The sequence below is a fragment of the Anguilla anguilla genome, chromosome 8 (genome assembly GCF_013347855.1).
Source record: "Anguilla anguilla isolate fAngAng1 chromosome 8, fAngAng1.pri, whole genome shotgun sequence".
Lineage (NCBI taxonomy): Eukaryota > Metazoa > Chordata > Actinopteri > Anguilliformes > Anguillidae > Anguilla > Anguilla anguilla.
In genome coordinates, this window is record NC_049208.1 from 20906316 (window position 1) to 20931029 (window position 24714).

A 24714-nucleotide genomic window follows, 5' to 3' on the forward strand; every position below is an offset into this window, starting at 1 on the left:
TTCTAGGGCTTAGTAACTGTGACAAACAGTATCTGGACAGTTATGTTTTATTCTTTTGGCTCTGTACTCCAGCACAATTTTTATTTGAAATGAAACAATGAACGTGAGGTTAATGTACATATGAGGTTAATTTGAGGGTATTTGCATCCATATTGGGTGAACCGCGTAGGAATTACAACCCGTTTTATACATTAGTTCCCTCATTTTAGGGGACAACATAACATATTGACATACTTTTTTCCTAATTTATGCATTTGTATTACTTTATCTCTAATTTACATAAAATGCTCTTTAGTATTCATTTTCACAATTTGAGTTTCAGTGTTTTTAAATAAAATGTCATAGAACAAGATTTTAGTATATCATTTGCAATTTGGTTAAATGTGAAAATTGGTCAAAGGTCTGAATACTTTTCCAAGGCACTGTATACATACTTGAGTATACTTCATAGAGATGCCCAGAACCTTGCCCTATCTTTTGACATCAGTGTACACAACACAAAATCTAATTTCTCCTCTGGTTTGAGCTGAAGACTGTATCAGATGAACTGTCTGTAAGAAGAGTACCGTTTAAAGATTTAAAGCCTGTGCCCATTAATAGAAGCAATAGGAAAGCTTCACTAAGGCATTAGCGTTGGGACTGAATTGTAAAAATTTGTAATTGTATTCATATAGCACATTTTGTAAATAAATACATTAATTAATTACAATAAAAGCTACAATAAAAACTGTCACAATACACTACACAGTATACCATATCATACCCCCTGTCATACAAGAAGAAGCCTTGGGAGCAACCAGATTCAAGATGGAAAGCACATCCTCCCCTTCTCATATAATAGTGATTATAGCTCCATCTGGTGGAGACTTCCCAAACATCAACTCTGAATTGACACAACTTGACTCAACTTTGAAACCATTAAAAAAATGATGGGTTTAGCATGAGTCATACCTGTCAATTACTGGCAATGAGCTCACATTCACAATCTCCCTTGAGAGTACAAAGGCTATAAGGTGCTATGGAAATTATTTAAATTATGATCTAAAGTAAGATAAAAAATAAAAAAAAATTTCACATTTATAAACTACTGGCAGGTACTTTTAGACATTCCTTAGAAACTGGAAAAATACCTGAGGACTGGAAGAAAGGTAATATAATACCAATATAAGAAAGGGGGCCGTACTGATCCAGGAAACTACAGGCCTGTAAGTTTAACTTGCATCACATGTAAAATACTAGAATCATTAAAGACAAGTTGAAAGTATTTCTTGAAAATAGCAACATCCTAAGGGATAGCCAGCATGGTTTTCATAAGGGAAGGTCATGCTTGACAAACCCTCTGGTATTCTTTGAAGAAGCTACTAAGTGTTTTGATTATAACAAGGCGTATGATATTATCTACTTAGATTTCCAAAAGGTATTTGATAAGGTACCACATGAGAGACTTGTTAGTAAAACGAAGACCGAAGGAATTAGAGGACGTATTTCAGAGTGGATTCGGAACTGGTTACAGGGTAGGACACAAACAGTAGTAGTAGTAGTATTATGCTATGTCTTGTTATGTTATGTTATGTTATGTTAAGTTATGTTATTGTCAGGAGGTGAGACTGACAAGCCGCCGGCTTCGCTGTGCTGGAATCACGGGTGAATTAGTTAATTGGGATCCGCGTGTGGAACACACTCCAGGGTAATTGATTGATGGCTGGTTGCACTGGCGGGGAAGCAGCGCAGCTGATTCCCATTGAAATAAATAATGGTCCAGGTTATAAAGAGGGGAGGTAAGAGGCAGAACACAAGAGAGACGCCAGATGAATTAATGGGTTTCCTCGTGAGAGGATTTTAGCTTTGGTTTTTTGCATTTTTGGTTTTGCTTTCTTTGTTTTTTTTGTGTGAGTTTGGTTGCCTCTCGTCCATCTGGCGGTGGCTTACTGGAGGGCGGTCCTGGAGGAGGAGGAACGCTGCACTGGCCCTAAGAGGAGAGGCGCTGCGCTGGCCCTGTGAGGGGTGGTGAACGCAGCGATTCCCCAGCTTGGCAGTACCGACGATCAGGACGGACGGGCCAGAGTGTGGGGTACGGCGGTGCAGTCCGGGATATAGGCGAAAGCGGACCAGGACTGGAACCAGTGCCTGCTCCCTCCTGAGCAGTGTGGGGTGCAGTGATATCCTCACATGGCGGTCTCTGAGACCAGGTCAGGGCACAGCGTTCAGCAGAGTGTTCCGGGATGCAGCCCAGAAGCCTAGAGACGAAGTGTGGACGGGCGGGAGGCAGCGTGTTTTCATCGTGGTTTGGTTTTTATTTTTTGGGATGTAGGAAGGCCCAGCATGGAGGTGCGGGCCGAACTACATCCCATCTTTCTTATTGTTTAATGTGTGTTCATGGTGTGTGTGTGGGAGTGAGAGGTGTGGAGCGTGTGTGAGAACCCCTTTTGGTGTTGGTAATTTCCCCTCCCAGACTGCTGAGCGGGGTCTCCCCCTTCTGGAGTGGGACCACGTGCAGGGGAGCCAGATTGGGGAACACTATTTGGTGTGAGGAGTGAACATGTGTGAGGGGGAAACCTACAGTGGCCTGTGTGTGCTGTGTGAGGGGAGTGTGCTCTTACCTGTGGGGGGGGGGGGGGGGCAGTAAGGGCAGGGGTTAGTGCGAGATCGTGGCGTTAAATAAAGAATTTGCCTTTTACCCACCTTGTCCTGGTTTCCTTGTGGTGGGTGGGTTCCTGTTGGGAAAGAAAAGCCTGGTTACTGTTGGGTGGCAGGAGCTAGCGTGTGTGACTCCTGACATTATTACCATAATACAGCAGTTTCCAGTAATGTCTTACAGCAGTAACACACGACCGAGTGGTATATTTAATCCAAGTGGATACATTTCACTAGATTTAATGTATCATGATATAGCAGCTTTCTTTCATACAAAACATTTGCAAAGTTTGGCTGTTTTTGTTCCAATTCATAAATTGCTGCACAGAATGATAATGTTCATAAAAACCTGTTAAATGTAAATAAAACGCAATGTTTTCCATTAGATATAAAAAAAGTGGTGCAATTTACTGTGTGCATCACTAGTCTGTGAACTGATGTTAGGAGCATAGCCATGAGTCTCACCTATGCAGATCCCAAATGCATTGGCGGGGCTATTCCAGGCATCTTTCAAAATGTGTAGATATATTTTCTTGCAGTTAGTTCATAAGTCACATCTCACCTATAAAAGGTGTACATTGTACTATTTTTATAGTAGTATTTATCTGTATGATTGCATTCTATTCTGATATCCTTAAAACAGACCCAACGACTCTGGTTTGGCTGATGTTATGTGATACATTTCTGCCACCTACTGTCTAAAATGAAGAACACGGATGAATAAAAATAAAGGGTGTTTAACAAATGACCACAAAGCCTCATTGAAATGAGTCTTCATACATAAAAATGTTTGAAGAGATGGTTCAGTCGGCTTAACCACTTATCTGGGTTAATAGAATAGGACTGTAATCAGAGCCCGAGCAGCTACCATACTGTAATCATTCACTGGATGTGACATGTTTCACTGGAGCATTACTTTCATTCATTTAAAAGAAGCTATGTTTACCACAACCAACAAAAATGCAGAACATCTCAGAAATACAACAGTGAAATATCATCAGTATCATCAATGAGGCATAATATCATCAATAAATTGTAATATCAGCAATAAGGCACAGAAGGCCCAGGCATTTGATGATATATTGAGAATCCACCTGATTAGGGCTGTACTTAGCAGTTTGTAGTGGCAGCTGTTTTTGGACTGCATACAGTTTGAATTAGGATTTTAGTTGTGAGGTTATCCTTCTGTACATTTAGCACTCTGGAACATATCAGCAACTAACTCATGGACTAACCCTAACCCGAACCCACTGTTTTTTTATTCACTAGGTGAATGCACCTCCTGTGAAAGGTGGGCACGTTGTCCATACATTACTGGAAACCAGGTGGGATTGGCTAATTGTCATTTTCATGCATGTAGCTTGGTCAGAGAAATGTTCTTCCTGTCTGTCCCACGTTAGCTCAGTGGATTCTTTTTTTATTTTTCATTCACCTGTTCATGTTTTCAATACTGAGTTTACAATTGGCTACATACTATTTATGGGCTGATTTACAAAGGCCATATTTATGAATTTCCAACTTTTTCATACTATAGTCAATGAGTAGCCAATATGAACTGACATTTGCTAAATCAAACGTAATTTTACTATATGCTCAATATGTAATTTGTCAGAAAGTATGGTTCTGTCACAATCACTATTAGAAGGGACTACCATTGCATTGGCATACATCATATACTGTATTACCACTTAGAGCCTATTTTCCCCAACCAAGGAATTACTGACCCTCCAGCTCCAGATGATGTGTTATGCAATGAACAATTAGTACATATTCAGCATTATCCTGGTTTCCATACTAAATACTGTCCAATATTGACTGCTGCTTCATCGTGGTTCATCCTACTAATTTCTCTTTCCATTCATTTACCCCATGATGTGAGCCATAAAAGCTTGCTCGACAGATTAACCTAATCCTTGGGCATGCACATGCCGGATAGGTTGGAGGCTGAAGTAGACTTCAGTAGTCTTGATTATCAATACTGAATGTAAATGTAGCAGTCACTAGACCACTACTGAATGGCTTACATATAAAATGTGAATAATTCAAGTAGACTTGCTCAATTTTTACAATCTAACATTATGTGTATATCAGCTTTCTAACTCTTGATGGCAGCATACTGTCTGTTTTCCACCTACTGTCTAAAAGGTAGCCACTGTTATACTCAACCATGCATACGCACACACACACACACACACACACACGATGATCAATAAAACAACATATGATTGGTTGGAGACTGGATAAGGCTCTGATGTATTCAACTACAGGCGGTCTCATCAGTCAGCAACATTCATATGACACTTATGAAACTGCATGTTTGTTGCAATTTTCAATGGCATTTTTACATTACTGCAAAGTGACAAAAACTGTCAAGTGAACCATTTATAACACAATTCTTACATTTTCTTTTGCTTGAGAAGTGATAAATAGTAAAGGAAATTGTTTGTTTCTGGTCCATTGTATGTGTTCTGTTTAATACATTAAATTTAATGTGATAAAACTAGTATGTAAAATCTTGTGAAAAACACATTTTCAACATACAAAAATGCCAAGTTACTCACACATTCAAAGCGCTATCTATAGGTCATTCATTCAAATCTAGGCCTGCCATTAAAAATATTGGTATCAAAATTGTGCCAAGTTATATGCAACAATATTGCAATATCTTAGCTCAGACAAATTGTATTCAAAAGCAACGCTACCCAATGTTTCCTAAATTATTTCAAGTAGCTTGGCCCTGTGTGTACAATGCATTAATGGGGCAAACACGTGTGGATAGGTTTGTAAGATTCTATTTTATTTAAGAGGTCGCAATATGTGTAATTTTTCATCTGTATTCATGTATGTACACCCCCTCCCCCCACCCTTCTAGTGTATATTGTGAATGATTGTATGTTTCTTGGTTTAAATGTCTGTTTATAAATGTGAATGTTACACGCTGCTAGGAAAATATCGCTACGCGGATAATAAAGTATTCCATGTATGTATGTACAGTATTATTTTACAATCAGTATTTATTTGAAGTTGCAAATATATAAGGACTTGTACATTTTGTACTTGAGAACAAAGTAGAAACATATCCTTTCTGGGGGAATATCCTTTATTTAGGTATTGACCAGCAGTTTCATACATTCATTTAAATACCTTGCATGAGGCAATTTTTGTTTTTAGACACTTTGATGTGACACAAACTTGAAATTATGGCATTGTCTTCAGATGGTAAGATTTTAAGAGCACGGGGCCAAGTTACTTGAAAGAATTTATGAAATATTGGGTAGCATTTCTTTACAGCTTGTAAAATTTGTCTGAGTTAAGACTGAAAAATATATTTGCATGTAACTTGGCACAATTTTGATATCAATACTTTTAATGGCAGGCCTAGATTTGAATGAATGACTTACAGACAGTGCTTTGTATATGTGAGTAACTTGGCATTTTTGTACGTTGAAAATGTGTTTTGCATCAGATATTGCACTTTTAGACAATTGCCAACATAATTGGGTTGGTGTATTTAGTTGTAATGCAAATAAATTGCACAACTAATTATATGCGCCATATTATGAAAATGTTGCAGTAAACTGAGGATGTCCTCAGTTTGCATAAGCTGCTTTAGTTCCGTTCCAAAGATACATGAGCTTACCAATAAAAAAAAAAAAAAAAGATTGACCTCATCTCCAATTGGCATTATGTCTCCTGTCATATTGTGTGGTGTAAAAATAGCCATTGGCTTGTCGACAAAGGCAAGGGGGGAGTAAAAATGCCTTAGCTGCTGTACATTGTGCACCGAGCTATGTAGCACATTGGTAACTCGAGAGGTTGACTGCAGTCTTCATGTGAAAGACAGACTACATGTTTTACAGCTACATGCAAATACTAGGGCCACTTGCAGTGGCGTCACTAGGGCTGGTGACACCTGGTGCGGTCGACCGTTGGCGTCACCCGATGTTGTCGACGGGGGTGGGGGGGGCAAGTAATTGTGTGTTATGGTTTCAAATGAGAAAGCGCTTATCATCACATTCAAACCGCTAATTAAACCAACCGGCAGTAAACCGCATCAGAGAAATTTGCTGATTCAACTCGTCACTACACAAAACACCGCACAAAAAATGTATTGCCACTCATTTCGATGTCACCCCCCACTGATGGAGTCACCCGGTGCAGTCCGCACCCCCGCACCCCCTGCACCCCCCTAGTGACGCCTTTGGCCACTTGCATTGAGCCCCTTAATTAGGGCCACTTAAAATGGGATCTGGGATGATCCTGCTGAAAATGGGATGCCCCGTTGGATGAAAGATCGGTGCTTGATGGGTGGAAACAAAAAGCCATTGTGGAACACAGGAGCCATGATGAGGCCTTTGGCAGGATTCCGCACATCAGTTGCAGACACGTGCTTTATGAAGAACCGTCAGTCAGTACAAGCATTGCCACAGGATATTTTCTGAGTATAGGGACATATTTTTAAGGGCAAATGAGAATGTTCATGATGATGGGGGAAATGCAAATTATGGAATGATGAATTGCTATTCTCTGGATAAAACTGGATTTTACTTTTATGATACTTCAGAGTCCATTGACAAGTTTTACTCTATGAGATGCTGAAGTCATGATTTTGTAGTTCAACTCATGTTGAAGCAAGGACCAGACAAACCACAAAAGCTCAGCCACCTGCATGACTTCAAACAGAAGAGGCACAATCAACTTTCATGTGACTGGTGAGCAACAAAAACTCCCAAGTTGTCATTTTTTGGAGCTTGCATAGACACAGGGATACTGCTGGGCTAAAAAGACAGTCTTTCTTGGTTTAGCCGAATGAAGCTTGTGATTGAGGGTGACATGGGCCTGCGATACTAGAATATTGAGCTCCGTGATCTTGAGGCGATGTCACATATATTGTGACATGGGATATTTTGACATGGAGCAATGTGATGGGAGCATAGCTCAAGCTTTGTCCAAGGAAATAAGAATCTCACATAAACCACCTGTAAGCTGAGTCACCTTTGAAGCTGACAACAGGCAAGTCTTGTACTTTAAGCTTTGGGATCAAGGTAAGGTAATTAACCTTTTCTGTAGGAAATGCTCAATTGTTCATTGAAGTTGTTTGGCTCTGTCTGGACCACAAATACATTGAATTTGCTTCTCAAACTTGCCAGGACCAATATAGCCTTATTTTCAGGGTAATCTCTGATCATGAAAACTCTCCTTGAGTCTATGAGACCATGGCTGGTACCTACTGGGACACTGATGTATACCTGTCCTCACATCACTTGCCATTGCATTTGCCCTCAAGTTTCCAAACTTTTTAAATTGCAGGTTTGTTTGTTGTATTGCAGCGGCATAGTTTTAGGGTGTTTTCACAGTTATTTTAAAATGAACTGAATTCTTCTTGAAAGAGGTCCACTTCTGGGCCACCCAAGCATTGATGAGATCTCAGACCACTTGTTCACACAACTGCTCTGTTAGAACTCAGAACCCACTGCTGTAACATTGGATTATGGGCAGAGGTTGACATAAGTGGTGCACCAGAATGCATTAACAGCAAAAAGCTGTGGCTATATTATGTCCTAACAGAATGCATACCGAAAGGTTGGTATTTGCACTGATATAACATAAAATTGCCATGCAATTTAATCTTTCTGCCATTAATGGATACTTGCGTACCACTTATGTCAATCCTTGATTATGGGTAATTTTCTTCAAGATTGGCTCTGCTAATGTGTTTATCTTTTGGTTGTGCTCCTTTTTTGAGGAAGCTGATGCAAGAGGAGCACAGGTGTCTTCAGACCACACAATCCCCGAACACCAACAGCAGCCATTCTGCTATTTCTTTTTAGCTGGGTATGTTCAGAAGTCACTGCAGCTGCGCAGAACCAATGTAAGGCGTCATGGAGTGAAACCATGTCTGCATCCTAATAGTCAAAAAAAATACATCCTATGTCTTTTCCTAACCACTTTTCCTTGACCTCGATGGAAAACGTCATGAGGTTAAGGAAATATGTGAAGGAGAATTCAAAAGGATTTAGGAAAAGACAACCGCGGTGCTAAGAGAATCCGACTGCACTTACACTAGGCTTCGTAATTATGCGACGGCGGATGTTATTGACGTGGGTCTGCCGTGGTAAAACTACAATGTTCCGAAGATGGACTACTAAAAGCGCATCTTGGATACTTTGCCCCGTGCGTTCTTACTGTGTTTCATGCAGGCTATAAACGTGGACAACCCGGTGAAAAATATTACTTCATTACCAAGGTTGGAATTTAAATAAAATGGAATATAGGCTACCAGTCACAAAAGTTAAACGAAATGGTTGTCACATTGAGAATGGTTGCTCACACTCACCCTCCTGTCCACTCATATTTATCGACATGAATCCCAATTAGTATGATTGTATGAAAATAATTAATTCAATTTAATGCAAGATAGGCATGTTAGGCCTACACATTTACTGCTGTACATATCATCATTCATAAGTTTCAAACATCTTGAATTAAAAACATAATCTGGCTAAAAACGTCTCATATCCCTTTTTCTTGAAAGACAGACTTCTGAGTTATGGTTAATATGCTGATTATGATCTGATTATAAGCCTATGCATATAATAGCTTAAGAACCACCACACAACTCAGTCATGTTAACGGTCGAATGGTGCTTCGCTTTAAATGTTGCTGCCGTAAGGAATTGTGGGATGGCATTATCTCCTTCCCTTTCGTAAAAGAGGGTCCAGTGTGCCCTATGCTAAAGGACATAAGATAGGAAGCATTGAAGCACATTTCCTTAGCATTTAGAGAATTCGAAGAGCTCTTATCATGGCTGCCACTTAGATACTTCCAGGTCATTTCACTCAGTTAGGAACCTTCCTAAGCAAAAAAAAAGACTACTCCGAGGCAGCCCATGACCTGTGGACATTTACAGTTTTAAGCATGCGCACATGGTCGAATGCATTTAAACCCCTGTTCGTGTTCTTTTTAATTGTGCGCAACGTAACAACCATATAAAGTAACGTGAAGGAAGGGGGAAAATGTACTTACCATTGTTTGTGTGTGTTCTGAAGGTGAATTGTAAATGAATGAGAACGAGAAAATATGGCAAAGACGGAAAAGAAATAATGTTCGTTTTACCGCGAATTTAAAATACTTTAAAAAAAAAAAAAAACGACCGCAATTTTTTAAATGAAATTGATAGCGGTCTGTCATAAATTTGTGGGGGGGGGAAAGTTAAATTATTGAAGTTAAAATGTAACATTCATGTAAAACATTGTTTATTTTGCATTATATTAAAAGTTCGCAAACACCAACCAAACATACAGCCGTTTTTTTTTTTCTCGAAGCCTTCCAAGGAAGCGTGGGCCATACCATAGGGCTTTTTCATGGGGGTGTTTGGGACACGTCATGTGTGAAATTCCAAGGGGGGAGGATGTTTGCATTTGATTTTGTTTTCCGTAATGGGCACTTCATTATTCACATTCATCTGTTTATTCATAGTAATTATTTATTGCTGGTTCTTGAAATGTAAATGATCCTGATTGGATAAGAAAGCTGCAGCATGTCAGATTTATGATATGTAAGCCTTTTAGTCAAAAGTTTGTGCTGCTTACAACTGTAGCCATTGCTTGGGGATACATTTTTTCAGGTAGCTAAATCCAGGACAGTGTATGAAGCTGGTATTGTTACAGGATTTCGTTAATAATCCCCTTAAAAGCTGAGCTAAATTGATTCATAAAATGGCAGTCACGTATAGTCACGTTTTCCACAGTAGCTAGGCCTGACATATTAACATTATGTTTCCTTGCACCGTGAACATTGAATTAACGCCTTTTATTGTTTTGGCCAATTCCATCATAGCCTACACAAACAACAGTAAAATTCACTTTGATATCTCTATAAATAGGCTCTCTAATTAGCTGTTGGTGCACATCGCCTTAAAGTCGCGATAGTCAGGTTTTGTATGATTACTGTTTTCATCTGTGAGGATAAGGTTTGGTCGGCTGTGTGAGTAGGCTATAGCTCATTTTAGCTGTCCGATGATGCTGATACGTTTAGGAGCTCGCTAATGTCAGTTTTAACGACATAAATAGTTTGAGGTTGTCCAAAAATACTTCTCTTAATATTGTAGTGTCATTTGCGATCTGTGAATGCGGATGCTTTTTTCCAGATACATGTACATTGTTGTCAATCTCATGTTGTCATGAGAACTGGCATTTAATTATCACCCGTGGCGAAAGCACTGAACTGATATATGCTCCTAAATATATGCTTTAATGGTGAAGGGGGGTGGGCTTCGCATAGTCCTCATGTCACTGCATGTGATTGGGCATGTGACGAAGGACACAACTGTGCATGTCTGTTGAACAAAAAAAATTGGACTTCCTGGTTCTGATGTGCTTTCCATAGGATTCTATTGGCGCCGCTTTCTTTGAGATTAATACTTTTGAACGCTGAACTCATGCAAGGATATCATCATCTTTATAATTGATCACAGAAAGATTTTAAAGATGACAATATGTACTCAAATTCCTGGCACAAAATTTCCTTGGAGTTGGGTGTTAATGATCATCGTGCAAAGCAACTTGGAAAAACATTTTATGTGCGCCCCTTAGCAGCATAAAGTGACATAAAATGAAAAACATTTTGTATTGCGTATACTGACGATGTACGGCAACATGTTTTCCGGTAGTTTTTCTTTGAAAGGTTTGCATGTTGTTTGGAGTATACTGCCTACTTTACCATCTCCCCTGCTTCACCTTTTACTTTGCATCAGCTATTTGGATAATACCACCCTTGCAATCATTAGGAGCTATACAGACTTCCCACACAGATTTGTGATACATTGCAACAACACAAACATAATATTTTCTGAACTGTCATAGCATTCACCTGTAGCACATGGGATAACATTTCCTCCAAGTAACTGTGAAGTCACCACAAGGTTTAGCACCACTCACTTTCACTGACTTGCTAAAAGCATTTCAGGACTCATTGCTCTCCTGCTAATGGCATCTCTCAATCTAGTTAACCACAGAAATCTGTCTTGCATTTTTACTGTTGTGCATAGTGGTGAGCGTTGGCTTGGCAGTTGTGCACGTGCGGGGAAATTCTTGGTCAAGGGGAGCCGTCTTTGTGTGGGAGAGAGCAGTACTATTCCAGGACTGTGTTGTGTGAAGATTTATGGGCCAGGATGGGCTCTGTAAGCAGAGCCAGCTCTAGCACGTTCCCCTGCTGAGCTTTGCGAGTCAATCTTTGTTCTTTTTTTTCCAGCCAGGAATTTGCCTGGATGTCAATCAGGGACGTGTCCGAATGCTAATGTGTACATTCGTTGCACTGTGAAAGTCACACATATGATTAATGCTCTGTGATGTCTCAGCCTGTGCACCTGGCCCTAGGGTTAATTTTTGCACATGAGTTCTCATCAACGGGATCAGAGTGTGGTGCATGACCTAGATTTTGTCAGGCCAGAAGCACTTTTCTCTCTAGTATAACAGACACCATACATCTGAACATATTACAGCTTTCTACTGTCACTGTTTGGTGCAAGCCTTCTCTGTGACATGTTTTCCTAAATGTTTTAGTACCTGTATCTTGTAAGGCTAAACCTGCCACTTGGGAATCGTCCCTGCTACATTGTGAAGGATGAACTGACATCTTTCATTTGCCAGCACTGAAGGCAACGCTATACCTTGTAAAAAATTGTAAAGACCATTTGAAGTGTAATAATTGGATTCTCAAATCATTTTTCAATATTAACATCTTGTTAGAAACCTGAGACTGCCTCTTGCCTCTAAGAATTTCGATGTTATGTATTTTAGTTATTGGTTAACATAGTTAACTTGCATTAGTGCAAATACATAGTCACTGTGCACTCTCTTGCATCCTCTATCCACTTTCATTTCCCAGGTTGTCACTACAAAGAAATTGAGTTCTCAGTTGACATACGTGTAACTTCTTAAGTAATGACAAAAATATATATAAATAAAAAAACACATGAAAATATAAGTTTTGCTGTCTTCGCAGACACTCACATTCTGGCCCAGTGCCTCAGTCTCATACTGATACCCTCTTCTACAACCATTTCTCACATTCAGGCACATAGAAAATACTTTTTTAATCCAGAGGTAATGAGTGATGTAAAGTCTTGCTCTGTTTGGCTGGAACTGGGAACTGTACAGAACTTTAGTAAAATGATGGGGCACAAAAAGCTGTGGTATAATGTGCCAAAAATGAACTTCCAATGAAAGGATTTAATTAAAAAAACAAACAAACAAAAAACACCTTTACAAATGTTTTGCTCTTGAGAAACAAGTCGCAGGTTGCTTCAGAATATCTTTAGTCTATCTTTAGAATCTAAGAGTTATTTGCATTCATGTCATACACACAATCAACTTCAGGAAAATATAGATCTGAGGCTACCCTTCCAAATTGAGTTTGGTTCATTTTTTTTTATCATTGATATGAAATCAGGATGAATCAATAGCAATCAGGTCTAAAACAAAGTTAATTTCATATTTGAGTGCAACTTGGGCACAAATCAGTCCCACAAATCTGATCGCGTTCAAATTTCTTGTCATGGAGGTGGTATCCAATGATAGATAAGACAAGCCGAGCTAAATTGAAAAGATAAATGAATTAAATTCCTTACTGGTTGAAGCCACTGCAAATAAAAAAGCACATTAAAGAATCCCCAAAGGCCCTGTCGTAAAGAATACAGGGAATAATAAAGATTGTGAAATAAATGTACATGCATTTAATTTTCATTTATTTAAAAGTAAACACTTAAATAATCAATTAAACTGATGGCAAACTGGTCAGTCTCATCCTCAGCTGAACATACATGAATAGGATAAAAAATGATTAATCACAGCCATAGAATTCTCTCAGAAGGCCATGTGGTGCATTATAAGAATAGAAATTTTGTGGTAGTTTTGTACTGGGAGTTTAGCTGATTTGTTCTCAAATAATCAACTGGCAAAAAAAAAAAAAAAAAAAACATTAAAAAATGTGACTAATGTATGACTTGAAATGCTGGGACTGCATCCTTGAGTAGTTTATCATCCAGTTTAATTTGCTTTCAGGCAAAAATACCATTACTTCTGCCTGAAAGAAAAAATAAAATAAAATAAAAAACCGGTGAGTTTACATTCCCCCTTACGTCAAATGAAATTGCTGACCTCTATGGTCAAATCTATAGTCTTTGCATATTTTTGGCATGTACCTGCAATAAGTAATACATAAATAAATCAACACATAGTGACACTGTTGTTGATCTTGGTCCTTGATCTTGAGGTCCTGTTGTTACATTGACATGCAAAGCACGCTAGGATTAGTATCACATTTCATTTTCCAAAACTAATATCTATCCAAAGCCCTCACTGGGCAGAATGTTTCTTTATTGCACATGACCTGGACCAAAGCATGAGAAGTTGATGCAAATGTTGATGCAAATTTGTGGAGATAAATATGAGAGAATTGGGAAGTATGCACGGGAAAGCCTGAAAGGACTTCTGTTTTCACATCTGTATGTACCTCTGTAAAGTGTTGCTACTTTGATATGAATATGATTCAATTGTTTATCTTTATCATTGTGCAGAAATGTACTGTTACTTTTATTACTTTTATATTACTTCTTATGGAGCATTCTCTCAATTTCTTCTGTTGCAGTACAAATAAAAATGCTAATTTGCAGAAGAAATCCAGGGAGGCCACCCAGCATTATTAATTGGTTCCAGGTATTAGTACTCACATTACTAATGCCAGTAGGAATCCTCCAGAAAACCAATTTAGAATGTGTTTTCTCATTTGAAAAATGAAGTACTTTGCATGAACAAAAAAATTTGTATTTTAATTTGTATTATAAACAGCCTCTAATTACAAATACCTCATGACACACTGTGGTTTGTGAATGAACCAGGGCAGAGAAATAACAGAATAAAAAAAAACAGAATATTTGGACCTTAATTAATTGCAGCTGGACATTTTTGTACACCCAGTTTTTGTAGAATATCGCTTATTTATATGTGCCCTTACATTGATTTTGGGTGCTTGGATATGTTTGTGACTGGTGTTTTTGCATGGCGCAACTGCGTATGTTAAAAATGTGCTTCAGCAATGTGGGGTATAACTGCTTAATGAGTCCTAAATCCTAATAGACATGGTTGTAAGCTAATCTATATACTAGTAACTACAGTGTGCTGTTGTTTTCTATAATATATGAGCAGTAGGCCTAGCGTAACCTAGGCTATGTCACCTAACAGTGGAGGGCACATGATGAGTGCATTTGTTACAACGTATTGTGCCTGAGAAATAAAAACATGTGTGTGTGCTGTGTGTGTATGTAGTGCCTCGTGACTAAGGCCTCTCGCTACCTACTTCACACAGGGCCTCGCAAATCTCCCAGACGGCCATGCCCTGTTTTGCAAAACACTTACAGTTACATTAAGCATTTGTAACATTTAATTATTTTTTTATTATTATTTCACTGAAAATGTCATGCCTTCTGCACATGTGTACTGGATATGGAACTTAAACATTTTCATAATTATGATGTCTCCTCTATGACAAGGAAGTGTATTCCTGTGCCAGTGTCCTATATGGGTGTTATAGGATTTGTCAGTGGGATGAACAGGGTTTCAAGGGATATGCACAGTCACCGACGGTATGTACTTAACTTTAAACCTGCCATTGTCCTAGTGGCTTTCAGAACAATAATAGTTAGATGTGACCCCAAACAATTTAATAGTTCTTAACCATTTGATTAGTATGCTGTTTTGGATTTCCACAATTATAATTCCTTTGAAAATTGTTCTCATTTGGGATGCGCTGACAAGCAATTCAGACTAATCTCAGGAGTTATCAAACATATCTCTCTAATACTGTATATAGTGGAACTGTGTGTGATAAGTCTTGAATAACCACAGTTTTTATAAAAGCATGTCTAATTTTACAGCTTGTAATTTCACATGGACCATGAGGTATAAAGTGTGTCTAAGTGTATTAGAAATGTGATTACTATTATTCTTGTAGGTTATGCAAATCTTTTTATTCCAGTTAATTCCAGTCAATTGGCTCTATTTGGATACTTATCAATTAGCCTCCTGTTTTTGATTGGGCTGCCCCTCTTTGTCAGAGACTGATATGTATGGGATGAATTCAGAATAACATCATCTTTGGTTCTGATCCACTTCAACCACATTATGTGGGTGTGATATACTATGATTATAACGTATTCATTTGAATTCATCATTAACCTTAATAAACATCAAATATTGACACGTTTTTGGATGTTTGGAAGGTGGATCTTAAACATTTTCCCCCTCATCAATCCATCCATCCATAATCTGTACCTGCTTATCCTGGGCAGGGTTGCGGGGGGTGCTGGAGCCTATCCCAGCGTGCATTGTGCCAGAGGCAGGAATAACCCTGGACAGGCCGCCAATATATCTCAGTGCACACACACCACCCAATCACTCACTCATACCTATGGGTAATTTAGCATCTCCAATTGGCCTATCTGAATGTCTTTGGACTGTGGGAGTACCCGGAGGAAACCCACGCGGACACGGGGAGAACATGCAAACTCCACACAGAAAGGCCCCAAGCCAAGATTCGAACCCATGACCTTCTTGCTGTGGGGTGACAGTGCTGCGCGCTGCACCACCATGCCCAGAGTTGCATAATTTATCTTCAGTTTAAAGTAATTCTGAGATTGATCTATGAAAACCTGATTATAAACCATTTATAAAGCATGATCAATCATTTTGACCCAGAATGATGAAAAAGAGACATGCAGGTTATTCAGTTATTCAGCTTTTATTGAAATGTTTGATCCCTCCATGTAAGAAACGTGGTTGTGGCACTGCAGTTGTTCTCGGACAACCAGAAGGACAGAAATATAAAAATGTGGCCACAGCCAGCAGCATTTCCAGGATGGCCACTGAGGCAGACCCCCTTAGTGTAGGGGTGGATGTTGTTTTATATAAACACTTTCCAGTCAACAGTCATACTGAATCCCTGTGGAATGGAAGAAAATAGAAACTCAGATGTTTTTACTTTACTTTTTGTCAGTCCATGACACACACTCATCAGAGTATAATTTTCTTTTCTATGGAGCTTGATGGACAAATGCCAAATCAAACACAAGCTTGTATCTTAGGATTTTTTAAGATAATAAAAACAATTTATGATGTGTCTTTTTTCTTTGATTGGTAAAATAGCAAATCTATTTATCTACATGCATCTCATGATGTTCATTTACCTTAGCTGTTTACCCTGCCATGATGTGTTTTACAAAGGCTGTTGAGAGAAGTAGATAAAATGGATTAGGGTGGATTAATCAACCACTTTCAACAAAACTGCAAGAAGCGAATTTGCACCACAGTGCACCCAGTGTCTACATGCTCTGTTACAGTAGAATATACCTCCTTTGTCCTTTTGAAGTGCGGTGTTAGCTCTTCTCTAAAACTGTCGCTTGATTATTAACCTGCATTTCCTTGAAAGGTGATATCTTTTTTTCAGAGAAGTCAGGCTATTGAAATAGTGAAATAGTGTAGGATATTTGACATGACATTTAACTTGCGTGGTGTACAGTGCACACAGATGTAACATTCCACACTTGCTCTTTGGTGTTTATTTGAAGGACTTCTAGAATTATTAGAAAATAATGCTGACCTTCATAGTTTATGCAGCCGTTGGCGTCCTCCTGTCCAGCCATGAGCTGCTCGACCTCATCTTCTTTCATCTTCTCACCTGTGACGGGGACACAGAGACATCACACCAGGGCGTGAGCCGAAAACATCTGCAGCGCCCTGATCTTTGATCCGCCCGCGCCGTTCCACTCTGCATGAGCAGGACAGAGTTCAGGCCTGGGGCATATACCTGGTGTCTGTCCGTGGGCTCAGAAACGTGCACCTCATTTAAACCCTGCACACATATGCCCTAGCAAACCTTCAGCTTCACAATTCACCATAGAGAATTAGACTCCATCTATAGTTTCCCATGCCCTACGCATTCTAGGGTTCACTGAATACGGACTTCTTTCATGTCAAAACATTGACTCATTAAAAAAGAATCACGAAGTACACAGATTTCAGCCTGGTAAATTGGCCACACATTGGAAGACGTGTACAACAGTGCAATTAACCCTGTCTGTCAAAGCAATGCTGAGCGGTAAAGAGAGTGGCTGTGAATACCATCTGTGGCTGCTGGTACACCTTGTCAGGGTATGAGTCCACAGCCATCTGCTACGGCGGCTGAATTGCTTTAATGGAGCTTGTTGTGCATTGTTGTTCTGGCGCCCCCCTGCTGAGCTTTGATCTTACCCAGCGTTGCCAGGACGTGGCGAAGCTCCGCCCCCATAACTGTGCCATTGCCTTCCTTGTCAAACACCCTCAGCCCCTCAACAAAGTCCTCAAATGTGCCTCGGTCCTTGGCTTTGCAGATATGCTGGTGCATGGGCAGAAACGTCTCAAAGTCCATCATTTTTGTCTGCATCTCTGTAAAAAGCACAATGATTATTTTTTGTAAACAAGTACAAATTAATTAAAAATAGTCACAACACTAATTATGGTGACATTGGCTAATTCTGAACTGTTAATATTACTACTATTACTGCTAATAATAATAATAATAGTATTAATAATAATAATAATAATAATAATAATAATAATAATGTTTGTTGTTAGTTGTCAGCTGCCTTTTGTCAGGCTAACAAACAAAGCATGATTGAATTATTACAATTTAATTAATTTAACTCAAACACCTTTTAAAAAGTGTACATGCATACCACTGTATGCCTAACTATAGTACCTCCAATTCATCCACCATCGAGTTCATTTGGATGGGAGGGGAGTAAAGAGTTGTAATAAATCTCACAACTGCTCAGCAAATGAAAATGAAGACTAGGGTTCACTAGGACTAGACATATTAGCAATTTGCTGTTTGTTATTAGCAAATACTAGCAATTTGCTGTTTGTAGACATGTTTCATTCAATAAAACGAAAATGTTCTGGAAAAAAAAAAAAAACCACAGAGAGCTACTGCGGAATGTCAGGAGCATGCACATCATCACTTGCCTGCAGGTGGTGTTCTGTCACTTCATCCACTGCTAGGCATTAATAACAAATTGCTCCCTTGCATAAAACTCAGAGGCTGTGTAAGTTCACCACTAGTTCTAAGCTCTGTCTTGATCCATTGCGTTGCAATGCTAAATGTATTTTTAGACAGGTAACTCATCATTACGATAGCTTTGCATCAATGTCTCTTTTTTTTCTGTTTAGTTCAAAAGCTTATTTTCTTTTCATCATTCAACAAATACGGACTTGAAGAGACATTCTATTTTATTCCTGGCACCTTGCAAATAAAATCTGTATTTTTGTACAAGCAAGACATTGATTACTTGTGAATTATAAGGCTATTTGGATTTTTAAATATAGCTTCATGTGTTGGTGTTATCAGCAAATAAATGAGCTAGTAGCCCAATGTGTAAATATATACTCTTGTTAACTTACTCTGCTTAAAACAGCCTGCTATATGCTCAAACTTGGAATTAAGAGGTCTGTGCATTACACCAGTGTACTATTTAATATGACTGTCTAGAGAAAGTATAATGATATTTTCACTACAATCATAATAATAATACATATTTGTTTGTATGGACTGCCTTTAATTTTATAAAATAGAGCTGTTGGAGATTTGCATGTTTCAGATGTGAGGCATTTATTGGGCTAACCTTCAGCCTTGGGCTTGCCCAGGACATGCATGACCTCAGCGTTGGTCGGGTTCTGACCGAGGGCCCGGATCAGATCTCCACACTGAGCGTAAGTAATCTTCATCTCATTTGTTGGGGTTCTGTCAAACAGCTGGAAGGCATCCTTGAAATCTGATGTGAGAGAGAGAGAGAAAGAGAGAGAGAGAGAGCGAGAGATTGCTTTTGCCTTCTATGGCCTAAATACCATCGGTGATCCTGTAAGACCACACCCTGATAGAAATGTTATATGCTGCAATGTATTGTAAATACATTGCTTTTTGATATTGAAAAATCTAAAGGCAGCAATAATTAGCATATTTGCCAAAACATTCTGAAGTATTAAAATATCCTAATACATTTTGCAGAATGTTCCATTTCCATAAGGGCAGATGTGGAGGCATTACTCTACAATAATGTCAGCAGAAACACACGGAATTGGGATGCAATATGGAAAGCAGAGCGGTAAAGATGATAATTGGAACCTGCAGCCTGTATAGATGCAACAGCAAAGAGATGCATGTCACTGGTTGCTCCCTTCTGCAAGTTTACCTACCAAATCCAACCAGGTCTTTTTCAAGAAAGATTGCATCTTTATCTTATAGTGAGTTTTTTCTATCCTATAAGAGCACCTTAACAAGGTACAGTGACCTTGGCAGATATTTATTGATGAGAAATCCACCAAGTGCAGTGTTACTAACTGATTTGGGTTGAGTGAATTATTGAAGGCATCAGCAACTGTATGACCGTCCTGTCATGGCAGCCCCAACTTCCTCACACTGTCTATTTGACATCTCTGTTTCCAGAGAGGCTGCCCAGTGATTTAACACAATAGTGCTTAAAAAAAAGGTGCTTAGTTATTTTCCACCAAAGCTGAGCAGCTGCCTTCCTATAAAAAGAAAGAATTATTCCTGAGAAATATCGGTTTATTTCTAAGAATCAGCCTATATTTAGCTCACTGCATTGTTGAGAGTGTGGACAGTAATTGCCTTGTGAATGGTCTTCACTGTGCAGATGCGCATGCATGCCTGGGCAGGTTGGAAGTATTTGACCCTGGCATAGTCATGTGTCCCAGGCTGCAGCACAGATGAGTGTAAATCTATATATGTGCACACCTTTTGTGCTGTTCTTGTCTGGGGTTACACACAGTTCACCACTAGCAACTAAGAGCCTTTTTTGTAGCCGTTCCAATATATGCTCTGGTTCTGCTTGAATGTTTTGGGTTGTTCTATCCCAGTGGTGTGAGGCTATTAATGACATGCATGCATTCTAGATCAAAACTTTGTGAAACTGTAGGCTGCCATAAAAGGCCGTTTCTGAAGTCTCAAGTCTTCAGTCAGGTTTTTCAGTGTATCTCTAACTTTCCTGAACACTATTCTGGAATAAAAATAAAACTTTATGGGTGCTCGACCTTATATATATACAATATATTTTGAATGTACTCTTTCTGAAATTTCTAATTCATGTTTATCATGTATCCTCTATCTCTGCTTTATGGAGAGTGAACTTTTTTGATAAAATTACCTGGTGGTAAAAAGTGGATGACCTGGCTGAACCCTGTATATAGGCTAGGAATGTTTTGGATAATCTTGAGAAATTCCAAAAGGACATGATATTCAGAGATATTTTTTCAGCATGCACAGTTCCAACTCACCTTCAATTTGCTCAGCTGTGAATTCAAGCTGAAAAAAAGAGGGCAACAATCAATCAATTGCAAATGTTTTAGGACATTTGCAATTCAATCAAACCCTCCTGAATAATCTTAAGATGTATCTCAATGAAGATGACTTTGCTTGAACTCTATATGGCATATTAGTTACATTCATATAGCACTTTTCTGACTGGCATCCAACTCAGCGCCTCAGCCACCATCAATTTGTAGCACAGCAGCCATTTTGCACCAGAACACTCACCACACATCAGCCGGGGCTGGAGAGGGAGAGAATGATTTTTTCAGCCAGTTAAATCAGAGGTTGCAGTTGGTGGCAGTTGGAGAAAACAAGGACATTTAGCTCGGACACCAGCTCCTGGCAATACGTTTCATGGGATCTTTAAAGACATACAGTGAATCGGGACCTCGATTTAGCTTCTTATCCAAAAGGTGTAATCTTGTACAGTACAGCATCCCCATCACTGCACTGGGGCATTGGGGCTGTACCAGAGGGAAGATCTCATCCTACAGGCCCACCAACATCACTTCCAGCAGCAACTTAGTTTTCCCAGGAAGCCTCCCAACCAAGTCCTAGCCAAGCCCACACCAGCTTAGCTTCAACAATTCAACAGTAGCAAAGTACATAGTAGCATGGCTGCTGGCAACATATGTCACATGTGGACTTTTCCTTGGCTAAAGTCATTGCAGTGTCCAGTTATTATCCTTCCCTGGGTATTATTTCCTGATAGATGTGCCCTTTGGTGCTTTTTAAATCCCTGCAGAAATCCCTCAGGCACGAAGTACCATCCACCTACCGTGACTGCCCTATCAAGTTTGACTCGATAGGAGAGTCATCTAAGAAGGTATACATTATTGTGTGTAGTAATGGAAGGACTAAATAGTTGTCACCTGCAAAAAGCAAGCAGTTAAGCCTGTCCTCATTGTTGTGTGTATTTGACCTTTCTGCGTTAGCTCCCTCGAGGTTGGTCGGGTGCTATCTCGGCAGATGTCCAAACACAGGCTAAATTCCTTGAGCTCTGGTTGCACGCTGGTAATTAAAAGCGCCACCCGGCCGCTTCGCGGCACTGCTGTTGTCTCACATACTTGTCAAGGACAATTTATGGCTGACCTTTACCCACACGGCCCGACACAACATGCCATTGACCCTGTGTTTTTTCATGCTCATACTTAACACTTAACTTTTGTTATCTTATCAGGACAAGCATCGTTTGGGGTTACAAGGGTCGTTTGATTATACAGCCCTGCCTAGTTGTCCAGCCCAGGATCTCATGAAAAAAGCTTCACCTTATCACAGTTGAAGCATGTATTTCATGAAAAAGCCAAGTTCAAACCTTTACCTTTACGAATAAATATATTTTGGCACTAATAAGAATGGTGACCTCCTTATTCGATTTGATATTTATTTTGATACAATGGGGAGTTTTGCTTCTTTTAACTCTTCCGTGCAAAATTGAACAATGTCTGACTTCTCTGTGAGCCAGAAAGATCCACTTTCAATGTACTGTATACATAGCATTGATGTATATGGATATCCACGTATGTTAGATAAATAACAGACAGAAACATGTTCAGGGCTATTTGAGATACTGATTGGGTTTTTGAAAAAAATAAAGTTAAAATTAACATAAGACCAACATAGAAGTCTGATATGAGTGTATATTTATCCTGCAGTTCCAATGAAAGGTACAGGAGCATAGCTGTAAATTGTTAGCTTACAGTTTTAGACTTTGAGGTTTTCCTGCAGAAAGCATTTCTGAGAGTGGGTGGCCCACAGCAAATGACCATAATGAGAATAACATTTTATGGGTTTAACCTCATACTATAATACTGCATACGGACATTCCTTATCCCAGGGAGGTTGGAATCTGGTAAAAGGGAGTCATGGCATATAGCTCTGGAATACATCAGATCTTCAAGTATATGGACACTTAAAAACATTGTTGGATATTTTATCTTTTCCTTAAAAACAAAATTTATGCAATAGAATACCTATTATGCCAAGAGAAACTGAGAACGTGCTTAGAATGCACAGAATAGCACATAATTCAAAGTTTAACTGAACAAGCTGTCCAGGCCCTTCTTAATATAGTACATATGACATTTAACAGATTATATATATTAAATTTATTAAACTTTTTTTGTTTTATTCATACAGGGAGAAATCAGAGAGGGTAGCAGACATAGAAGGGACCACTGCCCATAAGGTGCCATGGCAGAGGCTCAATACTCGACCCACAGCAAGTATGCAGCATGGCTTTTGTGGGCTGTGCCACTTGTCTCACCTATATGTTCAACTTTTAATGTAGGTATCACTCAAACACATTAAGTTCAACAGTTTTATAAAAAGGTTTCTCAACTTGCATTTTTTTTCTTTCATTTTTCCATGATAGCGAATAGTCAAAAGATAAATGCGTGATAATTTTTATATGACAAACCACTACAAACCCATATTCTGCAAATCCATTTCTACCTGCAGAAGCAATTTATTCTAAAATATTACGCAGTGGGGTGGCCTTTGATATGGGCCACACAACAGTGTTTCTAATCACAGAAGCAAGGCAGTGCTGTAAACCCACCTAAACGTTAAACAATATATCACTTTTGTCTATACTGATTTAAGACATTGATTTTGAAATTCTAAGCAGCAGGTGGTTAGATTAATCTGGGGGATGGGGGGATTCAGAGGTACTCATCAACTCAACATGTCAATTTCTAAGCTTTTCTCTATTTTTTTAGGTTAGTAGTTGCATCATTAAGACAGTGATTGATGCATTCAGTGGTGCAGAAAATCCATACTGAGCTCTAGAGAACAGTCAAACAACTTCTCTGTCTTTCCGATGACATACTGTACAAATACATGAAAGTGTTTCTTTTTCAAGCTGAAAACAATTATTTTACTATTTCTGAAAATCACTGAAAATTGAACTGTCATTACAAATGTACACATTGGATACTCAACAATAACCATAAACAAGTGACATTCAGAATACAGGTGCAAGTCATCTGGTACCGTTATAGTTGTAGGGTCGAATGCTGGCTCCTTTGGGGGTTCAGGCTCTGGGGGTTTGGGAGGGGGAGCAGGTTTGGGCTCTTCCTTCTTCTTGGGTGCCATGTAGACCAGCTGAGATGACAGACCCCCTGTAGAAGCGGCTCTTCGCAAGTTCAAGCTCCGTCTGGGTGGAGAGACTTCCGCAGGGAGAGCGGCCTTTATTCAGTGGCCTCAGTTGTCCTTCAACCACCCCACACCCCCCCCCCCTCCATCCCGGGATGCCACTTACAATAGGGGCACGGCTATAAAAGGGCATTGCTTTGTGCTGCTATTTAAGACAACTGCTCACAGACAAGCTTCTCGACGGGACAACAGGACGGCTAATTTGGATAGAATTTCTGAACTTGGACCATTCCCATATTTGATCCTAAGGGACATTTACTTTCCTGTGGGCAGCAAGAAATACTTTGAGGACATGGCTATTCATAATCATGTAGCATTTTGATATTTTGTTTTTATGATGTCTCCGACCATTAATTCTCCCTCACCCGCCCCCATTATGCATATTTATACATTTGTCTGTGAAAATAAAGAAGTTTGATGAATGTGATGAATATGTGGGCAGAGAAAAATTCAATAGACGATTAGGATGATTATGAATGAAAGGTACATTCAATAGAAAAGATTATA

The 24714-nt window shown here is 39.2% G+C and overlaps 1 protein-coding gene across 1 annotated transcript; it reads right to left on the reverse strand.

The window, feature by feature from the left end:
* Positions 1 to 16412: 16412 nt before the first annotated feature.
* myl13 (myosin, light chain 13) lies at positions 16413 to 24233 on the reverse strand. The gene is made up of 7 exons (XM_035428467.1): positions 24046 to 24233; positions 21018 to 21045; positions 19349 to 19498; positions 17940 to 18113; positions 17290 to 17367; positions 16877 to 16914; positions 16413 to 16632 (listed from the first exon to the last, which is right to left on the reverse strand). The coding sequence occupies exons 1-6, from the start codon at positions 24145 to 24147 to the stop codon at positions 16886 to 16888; spliced, it is 561 nt and encodes a 186-aa protein (XP_035284358.1). The 5' UTR covers positions 24148 to 24233; the 3' UTR covers positions 16413 to 16632; positions 16877 to 16885.
* Positions 24234 to 24714: the final 481 nt, after the last annotated feature.